Source organism: Vanacampus margaritifer, chromosome 13, assembly GCF_051991255.1.
Source record: "Vanacampus margaritifer isolate UIUO_Vmar chromosome 13, RoL_Vmar_1.0, whole genome shotgun sequence".
Classification (NCBI taxonomy): domain Eukaryota; kingdom Metazoa; phylum Chordata; class Actinopteri; order Syngnathiformes; family Syngnathidae; genus Vanacampus; species Vanacampus margaritifer.
This window is the reverse complement of record NC_135444.1, coordinates 6,264,502-6,284,457: the sequence shown is the minus strand read 5'-3', so window position 1 is coordinate 6,284,457 and position 19,956 is coordinate 6,264,502. Positions and strand designations below refer to the sequence as shown.

The following is a 19,956-nucleotide window of genomic DNA, read 5'->3' as shown; positions in this document are numbered from 1 at the left end:
TGGGGGTGCATACAACATATTGTATAGAATATTTTGGGATTGACTTCCCCTTTTAATATACTTGTCTAATAGAGCACAGATGGGAATGAGGAGCAAGAAGGTGGCTTATTATCCCCTCCTCTTTTTTGTTCTGCCACTTTTTTGGTTAATGTCTCCTGTTAAACAGATGTTTTTAAAGCAAGGCCCCTTATGTCGCGGCTTTCTTTAATGAATTATCAATAGTGGAAATTTATATTGACAAGATCTGTCAAGAGGGGACCTTTGTAGTTGTCAGTTATCTGAATGGAAGGCCCCCTTGGACAGCCACTGGATCAATCGGCATGCGGCGCACAATTGAGGGGCTTTTGGGAGGGCGATGTTGCTACAGGAGCAGTTGGGCGAAGAGCGGTAAGCGGGCGGACTAAAGCGCCCTTGATGGGGGGAATCGATAGGGCCGGCTGGCCTTTGACCTGAGACGGAGTGGGAGAGCGGGCGGTGGGTCAGTGGGTCTTCTTAAGCAGCCAGGATCACGCTGTGAGCTCTGACACTGGCTATGACACTCCAGTCTTACACTGATATTGACCAAGTGCACTCACATGCACACACCATTGTATAAATGTAGTTTCAGAATGTACATTCATTCAGAATATCAAAATAATTTGAATAAATGTTACACATCAGCTTGTTCAAGTGGGTTATGATAAATATTCTATACAGTCAACTTATAAGGGTGTGTTGATACATATACCTTTCTAATTAGCTCTTTATATGTTCAGCCCTCGGGAGCCTAACAAAGCAGATCAATACACGAGGCTGAGTCGAGATCAGCCTCTTAATTGGCACAGTGCTAAAGATTAAAGACAAGTGTAAGGGGTGGGCAACTGGGTCTAAGGCAGGGCTCTGCAGCCTGCTGCTCCGGAGCCACATCTGGCTCTTTAGTCCCTCTCCTGGCTCCCTGTGGATCTCTAAAAAAAACTAGTCATTTAAAAAAATATATATATTTATTAAAAAAAAAAAAAAAAAGATAAAATATTCTTCAAATTAAGTCATGATTTTTTTTTTTTAAGAATAATTAAATATTTCAAAATATATATTTTTTAAGTTGTCAGACGAAGTGGGACGGAAGTTTTTTTTTTTTTAACTACCTAAAAATGTCCAAAATGGAAGAGGAAAAACAGAAATTTAACATGAAATTGCCAAAAATGTCATATAATGGAATTTTTTTTAAAAAGGCAGAAAAGAAAATGTTCAAATAGTAACCTAAAATGTCTAAAAAATAAATAAAAGAAAGACAGAAAATTACCATAAAATATGTTTGGAATTTCCTAAAAAGTCAGACAAAAAAAGAAAACATTCAAAAAAATAACTAAAATGTCCAAAAACAAAAGAAGAAACTCGAAAATGACCATAAAATGTCCATAAAATCGCCCAAAAATTCTGAAAATTACTAGCAAAAAGGACCATATGTCCATACAATTGCCACAAATGTCAGAAATTTGACAGAAAAGCCTAAACATGTATGAAAAATGAACTTTGAAAAATCACAAATAAATAAACGAAAGGTAGAGGACAATGAATCTCAAAGTATTGGATGCTGAATATTTTTGTGTTATGGTGCAACTCCATATAGCTCTTGGGCCCACAGTTTATTAGACTAACACACTGTTTCCGTCATCACAATGTTCTATTGTTTTGTGGCACCACACACGATTTTTTTTTGCTATTTATTTGGCCTAAAACGGCTCTTTTGACAGTAAAGGTTCCTGACCCAGGCCTGGTCTAAGGGAAGTCAAGAGCAACCATAGTGGGTGAAGCTGCACAGCTTCAGGGTTGATGTTGGGACCACAGAAAGAAAATGTTTACAGGTATATATATATATTTTTTTAACCACTGCTGTCTTCTCTAAGTACTGTGCATACCGGTAGTTTGGTCCACTTCCATGCAACCTTCTGCATGTACACTCACTGCAATCATTGCTGATTAGAAGAGCTAAAAGACCTGATTCTTGATTGTGGTTGATAATTTAAAACACATTTGACTATATTATACATTGTATTTGAATTTAATCTTTCTTTCTTTTTTTTACAATGTTTTTGTTTAAAAAACTGTAGTAATCAGAGAAGTAATCAGAATAGTCAGTAGTTACATTGATACATTACATAATGGAAAAAAGTTCAAGTGCTTCTTTGCTTGGGCTCACGCAGAGATAATTGAGCTCTCCGTCGCTCAGCATGGGGTCAATTTCAGAGCCACCACATCGGCGTGACCCAAACTACTCAAAGGTGACCACGAGAGTGTGAGAGAAAGGCGAGCATTGATCGAATTTGATAATGAAGACGACCCCTCTAAGCCGCTTTGCTCCACACGTTTAAAAAAAAAAAAAAATCCTCTGCAACAGTCAATACACACTAGGAATCCCCCCTCCCTATCACTGCAACATTGTGTCACTATTGATTCCAGCTATCTGGCTCTTTTCATACCTGGGCACTCTGGCCCGGCCGGGGGAAATGCATCCTGACATGCGACGTGAGGAGCTTAATAGGCAAGGGATGGGCCTCTCACTTTAGCCTTTCACTCCCATTTATCACATCTGCTGGAGAAAGGAGGTTTACAGCAGCTGCACCTGCTGTTGAGAGGAAAGTCGGTCGGGAGGGCGCACTGCAAGATGTCCTGCACTGTATTTGGGACAGAGCTGTCACTAGCTATTTCTGCCAGGGGGAAACACAGACCTCTTTCTACTAATACCCTTTTAATAGAAAAGATAAACAACCAAAAATACAGAAATACAAAACAAAGCTGCATAGAGCTTATTTACAGCACTGTTTGGTCATTATCAACCAAACTACATAACAGGGTACCTCATATAGATAATAATAATTTAGGCCGATGATACTAAGCTTAGAAATACAAGTTTTCTGATATTCGGTTTCATGCAGCCCACATGAAAGACATGATCATGAAAAGTACAGTCATATACTGTAAATATATTAAATGGTTTAGAGTAAACACAATGCGTTTTCTTCATATGATCAAGTATGATACGTTCAGTCACATTTTTGCTAACTAAACGTGATTAGCCTTTTACAAACGGGACGTCGGTGCAATGTGGAAAGACCATGGTAACCTTCCAACAGACCAAGAGTGCAATGCACTTATGCACAACATGAAAAAAAAAAGTGACTTCCTTAACACTGGAAGTTAACGCACGTTAACCTAGATGAACTCGCACAGAAGACACGTCAAGAGCTTTTCTCTAGTGCAATGTAGCCTGTCATAGTACTGACAACCCCCCCCCCCCCCCCTCCTTCTCCTGTGAACAACACAAAGTATTTTATTCCCCGATTGCTGTTGAGGCCTTGGGCATTAAAATGGCTCAAAGAAACCAAGAAACAAATGCACTTTGACTCACATACAAACGAGGACTGAATTGTCAATACAAGTAACACTGACGAGGGCTCCTATTGCTTATCTCTGTAATAGGCAAGAAGCCACAACAATAGGTGCTTGTGGCCTGTTTGTGCTCAAAACTGGACTAAACTGTCCCAACAGCTCCAAATGTCCTTCCTTGGCGTCATGTGAGGCCTGAAGGGGTGGCGTGAGGTCATCTCTTGACTTTTGCGTCCTCCTTCAGCTTCCACATCATCAGTTCCATGCAGGCGGAGGCATCTTCGCTCGAGTCATGGCCTTCAACTATAAATCCAGAAAGAAATGAGAGCTGATGCTGTTAACCAGCTTGGAAAATGTCACATAATGAATTCAGTACTTAAGAAATCCATGAAGACATACTTTACGTTTTTCCTCCAGTTAAAAAAAAAAGAAAAAGAAAAAGGTATGCACTGGTGACATTTGCTACCGACATAAATTCACATAAAACGTTTGCAATATTTGGATGGAAACTGAATTTGAGCAGTCAGAATTTTGACTTCTCAATTGGTGTAACAACATGCATTACCCAAATTATCCACAACATTATGACCACTTACCTAATCGAAAGAGATTCAAAATGAATTGCATTTATTAAAAAAAAAAAAAAAAACTGTTGTTTCTCAAGCAAATGTAACTAATAAGTTCAACTTTTACAATTCAGACTGTTTTTCAATGCAATGAATGACTCAAATTAAACAATTAAAATTCAATGTATGTAATTTCAATTCAGTTTTTCCAATACACGTATTCAACTTTAAACAATAATAAAAAATGATTCAAATTCCGTTTCTGGTGGCACATATTTTAGCCCAAACTTCTCATCCAAACATTTTGGTTACCTTATTTAGTCACCAAAGCCTATTCATGATATTAGAAACAGTTGTTTGATGCAGTGCATTTCAACAGCATAAACTGCAACCACAATTCTAAATAAAATTCATTGTTGAAAAACAACAACCAATTAACCATATGACTAATTGAATATCTATTCAACAGCATCAAAACTGAGCACAATTATTTTTGTAAAGAGAGAATATTTAATATGGCTCCTGTATCTCATACATAAATGTGGAAATGTAGCAATTTTGCTTTTCTGTTGAAAAATACACAGAAGAGTAAATGTCGCTGCAATTTAAACATGACACTAGACTTCGCTACTATAATGTAATGAAAGTCAAGTTGTTGAATTGATGACTTCATTGAAATATTTTTTTTCTGTACCGTACAGAGGTTCCCAACCTTTTTTGTGCCACAGACTGATTTCACATGGAGACTTTTGGGCGGCCCAGCACAGAAATACATAAAACACATGATTAAAATACGGCAAAAATATAAAATCGAACTTTTTCTTTTATTGTATTTGAGAATAGATGTCCATATTTAGCAGTGTCCATGCTATCGGACACATTAAAAAATAAAAAAATAAATAAAATGTCCACAAGATTGTGTGCCGTACTGCGACAAGTGTCAGAACACAGCGTCATAGCGACAAATTTTGTGATTCTGGTGCGTGGTGTGATATGAACAAAGTTCTGGTTATCACACAGTTGTTGTCTGTGCATTATTGGACACAACATTTTGGTGACGAAGAAGTTCATGTCATACCCTCGTTCCTCGCCATCAGTCCCACTAGCATGAATATTTTATATTAACTCTACTACCAATTAAAATAGCTGAAGCTAGCAAGGCTAACCGCTATTCTCAACATCAGCTTATACTTGTACCCTTGGATCGGCTCAGATGTATGAAGGCCATCACTTTGTTGACATTTCACTGCTCTACAGTGTCTTATAGTCTGCCGGCGGCAGGAGTAAAGTGTTGAAAGTAAATTGGCTGATTAGAAGACAAGATGCCAAAAACACCGCAGTAGTAAAGTCAACTCTATGTATTCTCACATTCCCTGTGTTCTGTATAAAACAAATGATTGCATAGTCTAGAATATCTGGTATTATAAAGCTCAGTACAGTAAAACACATCTGATGCTAAGTTTGTTGAAGTTCTCTCACCACTGTCCTGGATGATGCGGTTGAGGTAGTCGGCCATCAGGTTCCTCAAGGCACGTTTGTAGGGTAAGCCAAGTCTGTGAGGGAACACGATGGCTGTATCTACTATTGAACTGTGAATGAGCTGAATTGGGTAAAGGAAGAAATTGAGAATGACTGATTTATTTTCCATTGTCAGCAGGAAAAAAACACTGCAAAAACAAATCATCGCATCTTAATTTGGGTGCAAGGCAGATATAACCTGTACTGGTCACCAGTCAGTCACAAAGAACGTCTAGACAAAAAAAACCTCTCCAACAAACATACTAAACCTTTGATATGTACTGACTACAGTATGTCAAACTCAAAGAACAAACTGCATGTACAGGTGTTAGCTCACAAACTATTATGTAGCTCTTTGCTATCTTGACATGCCAAAGTTATTTTATACGGGTCACTTCTGGTAACTTGCACATGGCCAATCAAATGACATGTTGACAAGAAATGATGGGGTGCCTACCTTGAGAGCCAGGAGGTCACTCTCCAGGCTGTGTCCCACCAGGATGGACTCAGCACTGAACATACAGAGCAGCACAGCCTGAACATCTCGCAAGGTGATGGTGGCGCCATCCAAATCTTCTGCTGTCACGCCAGAAAATCTGTGAAAGAAAAAAAACATGAAGTTCTTTTCACAATGCTGTTTACAATGGGCAGATCTTCACTCCAGTACAAGCTAAATTTCGGATTTCGAGGACAAACTGTACCGTGTGTTGAAGTCAACCACTTTACTCTCAGGTTTGACAAACGTGTCATAGATGACTTTGAAGTCGGAGTTTATGACCGTTACTCTTGTCAGCTCCAGGCCTTGCTTTGTGTAACACTGGTTACAAGGACACAAAAGTGAGAGAAACATTTCGGATGAGGACAAATTGGCACAGGGTAGTTTAGAGACAAAACTAATTAGCCTACCATCTCACAATCCAAGGCAAACACTCCTCCATTGCCATCTAGTGGGAGATCTTTGCTGAATGTTGTCACAAAGCCTTCTAATGACTCTTTTCGCCCATCTTGAACATGTTGCTGTGGAAATGTGCAGTGTGGAGTAACATCAAATAAATGGAGCTAAACTTACACAATAAAAAATACACAGAGACACCCTTTTTAATTGGCTTTGAAATGCAAAATTTGAATTTGGATTTTGGAAGATACCTTAGCCGTTTGGCAACCTGTAGAGCCCACAGCCCCGGAGCAACAGCTGTAAATGGTCTCCCAGCCTCCAGCCACTGCCACAACCCAACACAACAGAACAGAGGTTGACATAAACAAAAGTTTTGACCACTTTAGATGCATGAACAACACCTTACCTTTCTGCCTGCGCAAACGTCCCCAGTGAAAAGCACATTCCTCTTTGCGAAGACAGTTACCCTTGAAATTGATTTTATACTCGGCACCGCATCTGCAGCATATCTTGGTGAATGCTACAAACACAAGGAAAACAATCAAATCACCCACTCAATTACACGGATAACATTATGCATTTTATATACAGACGGATGATTATGGAACACAAAGAACACTAAAGGGCCTCAGACTTAAAAATCACACAAAATATATAAACCAACAAGTATAGTAAGGACCAAGTCAACTGAAGATGAAAAGGTTGAAAATATTGGAAACCATAAAAACTAGGGATGTTCATTGCCACTTTTCTTCAGACTTTCACCAGTACGAGTACTCAAAACTTGAGTAGTCAGATAATATTAAAGAAAGAACTATATACCCCAACATAGCATCTTCCCTTTAAAATGCATGAAATTAATGGCAATGTTCTATTCTTTTCAATTCTAATAACTAGCTCCTGATCATAAAATGGCCACATCGGTCACCGTTGCGAGTACCGATACCTTAAAATAAGGCTGGGATCCATCGGTACTCGTCTAGTCCTAATAAAAGCAATATAACCCCCAAACCCCAAAAGATTAATTACTCATTTATCCAAAATATCTTAGCAAGATGAATTAAGAACCCTTTAAGTTTAAGAAGCATAAACACGGAAGTAAAAGTCTATAAAGTCCTGTTCAAATGCCAAGTTGTTTTTTTTGTTGTGTTTTTTTTTTTTTAGTTGAGGCAAAGATAATTCGGTTTAAAGCTTGCTTCATCATTAATGTGACCTGTACATTTGAAAAAAATGTTGAGCGCCATATGTGACGTCACTGATGTGTGTGCATGTAGAGTGTAATCTTATGTATTTACAGTACTTACGGTCCATGTTGACCTTCTTCTCTGGGAGGTTGTATATAATAGCCTTGCCTGCGCTCTCGGGGTTTATTCGAGGATATCCGTGCTCCTGCAGCTGCTCCTCTGTCATTAGATATGCCTTAAGCTTCCTGTAAAGTGCAGCTCCTAAAGTGTAGCAGAGAATAACGTTCAATCAACTAAGAAAACAAATTAACTGATTTTCAGCTGGTTTGGGTCGCAGACCCGTTTTGGGTGGGTTGCAGCAGGAGCAAATAGGTTTAATGTGCATTTAGATAGGCAAGCAATAAAAATAGGTAGCAGTTTTACTACAAATTTGGCGGACAAAGTGTAAATATGAGTTGTTTAAAATGTGGATTACTGTACAGTGGGGATTTTTTTTTAAAAAGACAAAAACTCAATTTTCTTTAATTGAGTCCAGCACACACAAATGAGTGAAATAACAAATATCAGGCCATTCTAATTTTGTGCAGTCTTGATGTTTAGTTTTATTTGTACTTTCTCAGTTAGTACAATGACTGCAGTGGCCTTCGTGCATGTGAAGCCTTATTTCGGTCATTAACTTTACCCTGCCGTGCCTTAATAAGGACCTTTGATTGAAGGATTACAGTGTCATTGACATTTCCTCTGATGTTATTTTACAAGGCAGGGGCATTCATGTGTAAAAAAACAAAAACTAAATGAAGTAGTCAGGAATAGAGGAGGATCTTTCTGGCTATGTAACGAATGGCTTGTATACAAATATTGTGCTGTAGTTGGGTCTCTGGAGAACCTGCCCATCTCTTAACTGTGAAATTAAATCACCAAGCAAATCCAGAGTCCATGAGTAAGCCATTCAGCTCTTCCAACCCACTCTTACGTACAGTCTTGACACACTTTTAAGTGAGGCACCATCATGCTGTCATGTAGACCAGTGGTCCCCAACCACCGGGCCGCGGACCTGTACCGGGCCGTGGGCACCTTTGGACCAGGCCGCACAGTTGAAAGAATAAAAAAACTTACTGTACTTCCGGTTAATAGATTAGCCGAGGCTTAAAAATATTTTATTTTGAAAAGTGACCAGATTCTCTCTGTTTACGACGGACTCTTGACACATGTCAAGATGCTAATTATCTCAGTCGCGTTTTGTTACCCTTGTTATGGTAGTGGACTTGCGTTTGTTGTCGTAGCCTTTTATTAATCAGCCGATGAACAGTCAATCAAACCCCCCAACCCCAACCCACTGGGTTGCCGGTCCGCCAAAGTTGTGGACATATATGAACCGGTCCGTGGTGAAAAAAAGGTTGGGGACCACTGATGTAGACAACTGGGAACTGTATGAAAATGGGCCTTCCTTTATTGAGGCATTGTACTGCAGTCGGGTAAAAACAAGGTGCATCAAACAGCAAAAAAAAAACCTCACCATTGAGCTTCTCTTCTTGTTGTTTACCCATCCTATTGACAGTGAAACTGGTCTTAGCTGCAAGGCGGCCTCCCAGAACCTCCTGATGAGACTGTGCTTTCCGAAAAGGAGGTAGACCTTCCTCCTCTGTAAAGCAACACAGATGTACATAAATTTGTAGTATAAACAGAGGTCTAGCCGCTGCCTAATATTATGATACATTCAGTACACATTTCATGGTGTATGTTAATGTACGACTGTGCTGACATACTGATGGCAGGCGAGAAGCAGGAGCTGCTCTTGTTACGGAGCTTTTTCAGCGAGTTGACAGCTAGATTGAGATAGATTTTCTTGCTGCTACTGCGATCATACACCAGCTTTTCCTCATCAAGGCCCTGATAACCAAAAAAAACTGTTTTCAATTGACAAACTGTGGCAGAGAAACACTGTCATCAAGAAACATGGCAACTTAACCAAATGATATAGCAGCTTAGAGTCTCAAGACATCCCTACCATCTGGAAGGCAACATCCTCTGATGGGCAAAATTTGATGCACTCGTCTATGAAAATGTGGAGGTAGCGCTGGCGAGTAATAGTTGGGATTTTGGACCCAAAGTCAATGGGGATGATGGGACGCTTCATTGAGGAACTCTAAGCAAGCAAGAACACGGATTGTAATGGCATTAGATCACATTTTACACATAAAATTAACATGAACACATTCCAATCTCGATTTTTTTATGATTTGCTTTCCTTGGTTGTCTTCCAACAAGGCCATCTTGGCTCAAACAACAACGAATGGTGTGATCTGAAACTCATGTACCTTGGCCTTGGAGTTCACCTTTTATATCTTTGGAGGTTGTTCTGTGCTTTTTGGATACCATTTCCAACTATCTTCAATTCATTATCAATTTTCCTCTTGCGGACGGCCACATCCATGGAGGATGGCTACAGTGCTGTGGATTTTAAACTTCTGAAATAATATATTTGCCACAGGTACTTGGAGATGGTCTTAAAGCCTTTACATTTAACAAGCTTGGCAATAATTTTAAATAGTGACTATTTGTCACCATTTTAATAGTGAAACTGACTGATTATGAGTTTGAAGACACCTGTGACGCCAATTAAATCACACCTGAGTTAAACATGTCCCTCTAGTCAAATTATTTTCACTCTTTTTAGAGGTACCATCATTTTTGTCCAGGCCTGTTTCATTTGATTTTTTTTAAATAATTATTTTTGGAGGACAATTTAAAAGTAATGCCTCACTTTGTTAATATCAACAATTTTTAATCTATTGTTCCTTTTTTTATTATTATTTCCAAGTGATTTCAGTGACCATAGTGGGTTTTTGTTTCATTAACACAAGGGTACCAACAACTTTGTCCACGTGTGTACATTGCATTGAGCAGGTGACAATGGCATTTTTTTTTGCTATCACACTGCACAATGCGTATTGGCGGCATGATAGGGAGAGAAAAAAACACTTGGAATTGAATTTTTCAAAATAATATCAGGCCTCCTCCAATCGTGGGATACGTATCATCTATCAGTCAATGAGTGCCATGTAAAATATGCCAGTGCAATGTACTGAATGGCAGCGGTTTAAGAGCACTCTATAAATAAAGATGACTTGAAGTAGTCATATACGTTATTTAATGTGTTTTGTCTATATAAACACAGTAAAAAAAAATGCTATATACAGTAGGCATAACAACCGGAATTTGGCACTTTCACCTGTGGTGTAAATCCAGCCTTGCTGACACATTGCATCACAAACAGTAGTAGTACCATACCTAATATGGCTAAACTGTACCATATGGTAGAAAAGTGACTTTAGAGAGGCATTCTGATAGCAGTTGTCCAAGTTAAACTGGCATGTCTATAGGATTTCCCCAATCATATTGAGTAAATACTGTATAAGACATTCTAGAGATTAGATACCTTCATGGTAGGTGTATGAGCCATTCGTTTTTGTGCAACAGTGGATGTGGTCTTTGACAAGATACCGGCTGTGGTTTGGGTTCGAACAGGCAGGCTACCAGCTGGTTTAGCATCTGTAGAACCTGCCCAAATATTCAGAGCAAGAATCATTAGAAACATTCATAAAAGCCCCATCAAACATTTCTCTTGGGTTGAATTATAATGTTATGAATATTCCACACAGTTAAGCCCTTCAAGTTGAATATTTATTAGCTGAATAAGTATCTTTAAGATGGAAATGACACAATTTTGAAAATATTAACTTTAATTTACAAAATTATTCACCCATTTCTCAAAACAGACACCATTATTCTAAATTTACAGTTGTCAAGGTTGGGGAATTACATCTAAAATTGTAAAGGTTTTTGTCACCTTCATTTACCATTATCAGCTATAAGATACCCATTCAACAAATATATACGGATAAGTTAATTGGACAGGGTGTTGCTTTAAGTCTCTACATTACAACTACACATAAGTAAGATCCATTAACAAAATAATAATGCATAATTTAGACTGAAATAATCAGAGAGGTATTTAATATTTACCGTCAGCCATTTTAGAGCATTTTGACTTTTTAAAGACCCACAGGTGCGCAGCGATTGTAGATATACTGACTCTAATAAAATGAAACTATAGACTCTCTCCTTTCACCACCCCAAAAATAAATAAACCTGCCTTTTTCTGTTGTTTTATATTCAACAGTAGAACAAAGGTAGGTTTCACAAAATGCAGCGGTTTCTCCCAGTGAATTCACAAACTGGGCTGATCTCGTATCTAGAATGGTGTATTGCTGCTATCTACTGGTGACTGTACAATAGTAAAGTTGCTTCCTAGCACAACATTTACAGTGGCGCAGTATCAGACCTTCCCCCACCAATCCCAGTTGAAAAATGTAATCTGCAAGTATACTCATCAATGACAATAAATAAAAGTCTAGAATGTTCATGATCTACTTCAGCATTGTACGGAAAGATGTTTCTAATATTTTGTCCTTCTGAGGAGACCAAATAATATTTAATTTTAATAATAAAATTTTAATTTTAATAAATTTATTTAATATTTAAAACAAGGGGTATTACTAATACACTTCAAACTACAACCACGATAAAGCCAGTGACATGAACATGTTATTGTTGCAAAATTACATATTTTATACAGCTCTTGCATTCAACCTCCTTCTGGACGCATGATATGAAAATTTGAGTTGGAGAAAACAGCACAACTTAACAATAGAAATAAATGTTGATAACATACTTGTCATTGAGGATATTGTCAAGGGGTTGGGACGGTGTGCGATCCTCTTCCTCTCTCCTGAAGAGCTGGAGCTGAGTGTGCTCTGTGTGGGTGGTTTGACTATAGCAGAAAGCTGAGCAGCTTGCTGCTGCGCCATCTGCATGCGCTGATAGCAAACCTCCTGAGCCGTTTGTCTTCTGTGCGGCCGGACTACATTCTTTGAAGATGCATCAGTCTGACAAAAAGGAAAATAAGTTTAGTCGTGAAACTCTAAATTGATGATACAAAAACAAATTATATTCAACATCCTAAAAAGGTTCAGGTTGGAACAGTGGACAGATGAGTTGAATCCCTTTTAGGTTTAGTGTGTCCTTAGTGTGGGGGTGGGAGGTGGCTTTGGGGGGGATCTTTAATGCATCCCATATTTTTTACATTAATTGTCTGGTTAATTAGTTGGGCGCTACATCTCATTACTATGCCAATCTTTCCATGTTTCAGCCTCACTTTTAAAAAGCTGTGCTGTGGCACTAAGATGACTGCTTCTTGTAGATTTGAATGAAGAAATCATTTGTACTCTATAGGAGATTTAAACCAAACTTTTTGGGAGACATTTTTCCAAGGAAGCCATCATTAGGTAAATGCCAAATAAATATAACAACTGTATGTGCAATGTGGGTCCCTAAATGCGATTAGTATGAACAAGTTGTGTTTTGTTTGTTTTTTAGAGAAAAAACATAGCTAATATCATTTTTTACTAATTATATTTTAAAGGAATAAAAAGTTATATTATTTGGAAAATGAAGTTGCATTTTATGAAGATAAATTCTGAATATCATGACATAAATGACATAAAAATATGAGGGAAGAAAGTCATATAACAGGTGAATTTCAAAAATACAACTTTCTTCTCATAATGTTATGCCTATGTTGGAGTAGAAGACCTTGTTTTAAAAAAAATAGGGCCTCATTCCCACACACACATACACAAAAAAATGTGTTTCTCGCAAAAAAACAACAACAAAAACAGGACATTATGCCTTTTGCTCTAACATTGTATAATAGCACCATATTATAGGTTAAATGTTGCCCATTTTCCATTCATCCATTACAGGCTGCTCATCTTAGATTGGGGATCTGCGGTCCCTTCTCCTCAAGGCTTTTTATATTTTCCGCCCAAACGGGGTTTTGAGTTTTTCCTTGCCCGGTTGGAGGGTTTAGATCAGGCAATGTCACAATCTTTGTCAACTGTGGGCTTGTGAAGCCCTTTGACACTATTTTGTGATTAAGGGCTATATCAATAAACTTGATTGATAATATGTTACAATCATATCAAAGATGTTAAGTTTGGGAACAAATGTGAACATGGGAACAGTGTTCACATGATTAGGAAAGAGATGGAGGATGAGGTCAACTTACGTTTCCTTTGGCAGTAAAGTGTGAGACTCTCTTCTTCTGACCAGGGAAGAGAGTGGTTAAAGTGCTCTCGGTGTCCTCCTCTAACTCTCTGGATGGCTGACAGCAAAAACACGTGACACCAAACATTTTACCCAAATAAATGAATAGCGTGAAGAATCAATAAGAGTACTACCTGCTTAGCTTGCCTTCCCTTGTCTTCCTTCTTGACATCCTTGGATTCATTGAAGATCCGCAAACACTCCTCCATGGGATCTGAGTCAAACTCATCCTGGAAAAGTGACAAGTCCACTACAGCGTCTTTATTCGTCCCGCCACTTTCGGCCACTTTAACATTCTCATCCTCAGAGGAAGACAGAGCCAGCTCTGAGGCTTTCCTCTTATTCAGTTGCCTCCTCTTTAAAGTGTCAGCAGATTTCCTCACGAGTACTTCTTCCGACTCGTCATCGCTATCATCCACCACGATCGGGTCGGCCTCCTCTGCGCTCTCATCCCCAAAAAGATCAGCATGACTCAGACTTACAGTTCTTCGTTTCTGCTCCAGGCCTTTCAGGCTTTTCGGGCTAGCGCTGTTTTTTATTTTACCTTTGCTGATTGCAGAACTAGTTTTGCTCTTAGCGCTCGTGCTTGAGGAGCTGCTTTTGCTAACTTTCTTTCCATCCTTGTCTCTTTTACTACCATCTAGTTGACCGTTTTTATGTTTCTTCTCCTGCTTGCTTGGCTCTTTGTCTGAAGTCTTGGACGTCTTGCTTTCCTTCGCACATTTCTCTGTGTCCTTACCTTGTTTGCTGGAATTTGTTTTGGAATTAATCTTTCCATCCCTTCTTTTGTGTTCTTTATTAACTTTATCAGCAGTTTTGACTTTAACAGTGCTCTTTCGATCATCATTCTTGCCATGAGTCTTGTTTTCCTTTTTTGTGGAGTCTTTTTGCTGAGACTTCTCCAGTGACTCTTTGCTCTTGTCCTTGCTACTTTTTTTGATAAGAGACGTTTGACCTACTTTTGCTTTCTCCGACTTATCAATCTTTATCTTCTTTTGCTCTGGGCCTATATCTTGCTCCACATGTTCCCCTGTCTCTAAGTTTTCCTGATTCATGTGTGCCTGTGTATGTACAACACCCTTGGCCACCCCCTTCTTCACACTGTCCCCCTTCTTCACACTGTTTCTAACTCTTGCCATGCTATTGGCTTTTCTCTGCTGAAGACTACTTAGCGAAATAGGTCTGTACTCGGTTCCAGAGCTCTCATCATCAGAGTCAGAGAAAGTGTACTTATTTGCGTCAAAGCTCTGTTGCTGTGCTTTTCTCACAGCCGGAACAACGGCATCATTTGCTGCGGGGAGTCTATGTGTCTCTTTGCCCTCCACAATAAGATTGCACAGGCTACCATCGTTCTTGCGCTTTACTGCAATCCCTGCAGAGTAGTTGGAGAGTGGGTCATATTCCATGTCTGTAGATGGCCTCGAAGTGTCCACAGTGTATTTACATGTTGAGGAAGATGTCCTGATTGAGTACTTTGGACTTGGGGGCGGAGAAGGGACTCTGTGTGTGTGTGTTCGAGATGGATTCTTTTTTAATGACGTGGGAACATACTCCATGCTGTTGCTATTGCTTCCTTGACTGCCCGAATCCAACGTGTACTTGTTGCACACAGGGGTGGGGTTATATCCTCCTGACGTCATTTGATAACTGCCAGGGTCGTAGGCCAAGTGTGTAGCTGCTGCTTGACTTTGAACACCATCAGAGGAAGATGCACTCGTTCTTCTACTGGCACTATACGGTTCGTCCCCAATCTGAAATAGCTTCTTCTTCTTCCTCTCCACTTCATTGCGGACCTCCTCGATGGCCTTGTTGACCACCTCCAGAGCACCACTGACAATGTCTGTGATGTCTCCTGAGCGAGACGAAGTTCCATTCTGATGCTCTTGAGGCCTCACAACTTCAGGTTTGAATGGGTCATAACCTTCTTCTGCAGGAAGAAAGTTTAGACAGTCTTAGAATCCAACCCCAAAAACTATTCATAGTGTCCACCTTACACATTAATTGCTTTACATTGCAATTCTCAGATTCAGGTTCATGGTGAAAATTAGTATTAGCATAGAAGTATTCTTTTGAACCAGTGGTGAGCCGCCAAAACCAGCAAAGCCTTCTCTACTAGTTTAAACACTATGAGAAGTCCTACATCACAAAATAAAATTGCATGAAATTAATGCCAATTTTCTATTCTTATAAATGTTTCTAATTTCTAGTCGTAAAATGGCCACAAGAAGGAATACCGATACCTTGAAATAAGGCCTGGTATCAGCCAGATACAGTATCGGTGCTCGCCCATCCAAAATTGTAATTACCGGTAAGCGTTTAATGTTTTTGTAAAGTTGTTAGATATTCTCAACTACTTCAGATGATGTATGTAGCACAATTGTGTGCTGTTAAATTGTGTTGTATAGTATTGATGCTTTTTAGAATTGTGATGTGATAGTTGTGAATGGTGATATTACAAATTTTCTTAGTTGCTGTGGTACATTGCAGTAATTTTGCAAAACAGTAAGTGTATTTCTCAAGACAGTTCACACAAATAGCAAAACACCGAGTTCTAGTGCAAAGGCTACTTTCTTTCTCTATCTGTCAAAAGTAAATATCTGTGTCAATGAACACGTCCGTGCCATCAAAACAACAAGTCTTTGAGAGTTAAAAATAAATTGTGAATAGATAAGACATCAAATTGCTCAATCGTGTTTTCAATATAACAGTGTACCCTGGAGGTATGTTCTGATGTTAATTGTCACTTACCGGTAAGTTTTGAGAACGATTACTAGGGATGTAACGACGTCCAAATGTCATGATTCAGTGTTACCCACTGTGTTTTGCTATGTAGTGTTTTGAAATCTACTCGGGTGGGTGGACTCCGGCGAGGTGGGTGGGTAGAAGGGGGGTGGATTGGGGGGGGGGAGGTTTGTCTCAGTCCTGTTACTACATCTCCTCTAGCCTCACGATCCACAAAGTGACGGCAAACTAACATTACATGCGGTATATCAGGTCGCGACATGTTTTCTTTTCTTCTTCTTTTTTTAAATATATATTTTTAATATTTTTTCTTGAAAACTTCTTGGGTGATGCCAAGTTTACTTGGGTGGCACACCCAAGAATAAACATGGTGTGGGAAACACTGCGATATGCACCTCATGATACGATGATTTTCACGATATTGTGGGGAGAATAGCAATATTAAAAAAAAAGGTTATGATATTGTAAAAAATAAATAAAAGAGCTCATACTAAAAAAAACACAATATTGTGCTTTTGTACATAACAGCAATGCACAGAAACAAAATACTATCTCTAATAACACTTAATATTGAGGCACTTACTTGCTAATGGACACACACATTGAGTTCCTCCACATATTAACATGGTTCACAAGCATATTACGTTCCCCTTTATCTGACGATTAGCGTGGATTTTAAACATAGAAGGGCCAAAACATTCCTTATGAAAATTAAATTGCACTAAAAAACTAGTCACCAGAGGGTGCTGGAAATAAACAAATAGAAATCAACCTAACATTTTCAACAGATGTGCTGCTTTTAATATTGTGACATTACGACAACGATATTGTGGCAGTTTTTATATCGCGATATCACAATAATGCTGTTATCGTTACATCCCGATTACAGTATTCAAATTTTTAAGTAACACCTTTGTGTCTGTGGAAGATTAAATTCAAGAGACTGCGCAATATTCACATTTCACTCGAAAAACCATCTCAATGTGATAAAGAAAATAAAAGACACTGCATACAATTTTTTAAAAACTATATAATCTAAAAAATAAAATACAAAATCTGAACATGTGATAATCTCTTTTGGGAAAACTGTATGTCATGCAAGACTGTAAAAATTACAGAGTAAAAGTCATATGCAATAAACTAAGGCCAAAATGTTTTGGGGTCAGGTGCAGGGCAATTCAACAGAGAATTAAAAATTTTGATATACATGATATAAGCAATCCATGTTGGAAACAGCAGAATAGTACATAATCGTTTGCAAAGTTTTATGGGCACAATGATGTGAAAATTGAACAGGAATCTTTGAGAAATTAAATTCTGATGAATGTACCAAAGCGACTGAGAAACACTATTAGGAGGATCAAGTTGGGTAATAAGTGGTAGCCTCTAATAAAGGCCCAGGTACCAAATACAGAGCCTGGCCGTGTTTAGAACACAACGTTTGAAACATTGCTATGCAAAAACAAAATTTGAAAGAATATGTTTCTGAAAATATGAAACAAACCGTATATTTGTTTGTCAAACATACGCTAACATTGTCTATGATGGGCACATCTTTTCCAAGTCAACTTGTTAAACTCAAGACACGGGGGAACACTGACCAGCCTGTTTTCCTTAGCTCCCCATTCCCAACGCAGGTGATTCCAATGACAACTCATCAGCAAGCTCTGGAGAAGCCTGATAACGATTGTCACCTGCGTTGGAATCGGGAGACATGGAAAATAGGCTGGATAGTGTGCCCCGGGGACCAGAGTTGAGAAACGCGGTTTTCAAATTCATATTGTCCTAAAGTACACGCTTATTTAAGTCACCTTTTTGGGCGGCGTCGAGCTTTTTAGTTTCGACAGCACCCCCGTAAGTCTGCCGTCTCTGCTGGCTGTGCCTGAAGTGACAGTAGGGTCTGGTGCATCCAATGCCGCTGCATTTGCCCTCAATGTATTCCGTGTAAAACGGACAGTCAAGCCCACGGAAGAAGCCGGTTGATCTCAACATTATTCCCAGTTATTCCTCTCGTGCCCAAGCGAATGTTCTCAGGCCGTTTCCACTCTTTCGTGGGAGCTATAACAAAGCTTGAATGGGTGTTAGGACAATAACAACGTCTCTACGGCGCCATATTGGATCTGTGGCGGAAATGAAATCTCGCATCAGCTCTCGCGTGTTTATTTGGGTGACGTCATGAAGCGTCACGTTCGCACGGGCCGATGGGGAAAATAAAACAAAAAACTTCGTCATGAAATGTGTGTCGCGAGCTAGCAATTGGCTTGACCGCAGTGTTCTTACAACTTTTAACAATTTAATTTCAAAGCTTTCATTTAAACTTGTAACACGTCTTTGATTTGGGCCGAGTACAGCCATCGACGGGTACTACTAAATAGCCAAGCAGGGAGCATAAATAGGCTGAGTGTCCTGATTTATTAAAAGATCAAAGAAAGAGAAAGAAATAGTATGAGCGCTATCACGCGTTACGAGAAAGCATACAGTTCGGTACACGACCACCCAGCTCAAAAATGCAAAACGAAAAAGTGACAGCTCTGCGCCACTAAACAAAACAACGCCACCATGTGGCGCAGTGCCACACTACGGGTCGTTACAACCGCCCCCCAAATTTAAAAGCAGAATTTCGTACTGCATTATACGGATATCATAAAATGTGTATCCAACCAGACGTGCAATGTTCGTAGAACGACAAACAAATGACAAGTGTGTGATGGCCACTCAAAGATAGCAAAACGAACGTGTGTGTAGCATATCAAACGTGTGTGCGTGTTTTAAATAAGCGACACTCTTTTTTAACCAATTTATTTCACAGGAGCTGGAAGTCCTCTGATAATCAAGTCTGTAAGAAAAGCATGCACAGTATTAGGCAATTACTGCAGTGACCTTTTAAATTAAGCATGACTCACACAAAGTTAAGGATGTTCCACTTTTGGGTACATGTTCAAGGTGAACCTCAAGTGCCCCTTAACCCTGACAGGTGAAGTTTGATCTCAATGTACATGCCAAACAGTTCCAAGTTTTCAGTAGCCTTCTTTTGCACAGCTTGCTGTAAGAACTGAATGAAAGCCACTTTGACTTTCTGTGACTCTTCCGGTCTCTGTTAACCTACAGTTGACACGGTCAAATCAGGGGCTGCGTCCCTTTAAGAAAATCCTGTTTAAAGCCTAGCAATAGTATTAACTTGGTCTCACGACGCATGAAGAGGACCGTCTAGATACAAAGTCTATTCATGTTGAGACTGCTGTTCAGCTCTTTATTAGGTATGTTGTGCAAGTATTAAAGCATTAAAACATGGAACAGTTGTACATGTGCATTTAAAAAAGTTCAAAGGTCAAATTAAGTGCAACTTGGAGTAGCAAACTTAAATTATGCCCAAAAGCTGAATTTCCGTAACTTTAACTTTGAGAGTAGTTTCATGAATAACAATTTATCCAACAAGATTCGATAGGTTTTTCAAACTGTTAATGCAGGCAAAGACATTGACATTGATTTGATTTACCGTGGTTAAAAGAAACGTGTG

General features: G+C 39.1%; 1 protein-coding gene across 1 annotated transcript; it reads right to left on the bottom strand.

Annotated features, from left to right (window-relative positions):
- Positions 1 to 2,711: 2,711 nt before the first annotated feature.
- rexo1 (REX1, RNA exonuclease 1 homolog) lies at positions 2,712 to 18,954 on the bottom strand. Its single transcript, XM_077584899.1, has 16 exons — positions 18,251 to 18,954; positions 13,832 to 15,624; positions 13,660 to 13,755; positions 12,265 to 12,478; positions 10,969 to 11,090; positions 9,538 to 9,675; positions 9,296 to 9,419; positions 9,046 to 9,171; positions 7,650 to 7,790; positions 6,752 to 6,865; positions 6,597 to 6,670; positions 6,357 to 6,467; positions 6,152 to 6,267; positions 5,908 to 6,046; positions 5,412 to 5,532; positions 2,712 to 3,669 (listed from the first exon to the last, which is right to left on the bottom strand). Exons 1-16 carry the CDS (start codon positions 18,429 to 18,431, stop codon positions 3,581 to 3,583), a joined length of 3,699 nt encoding a protein of 1,232 aa, XP_077441025.1. The 5' UTR covers positions 18,432 to 18,954; the 3' UTR covers positions 2,712 to 3,580.
- Between the last annotated feature and the right edge of the window lie 1,002 nt (positions 18,955 to 19,956).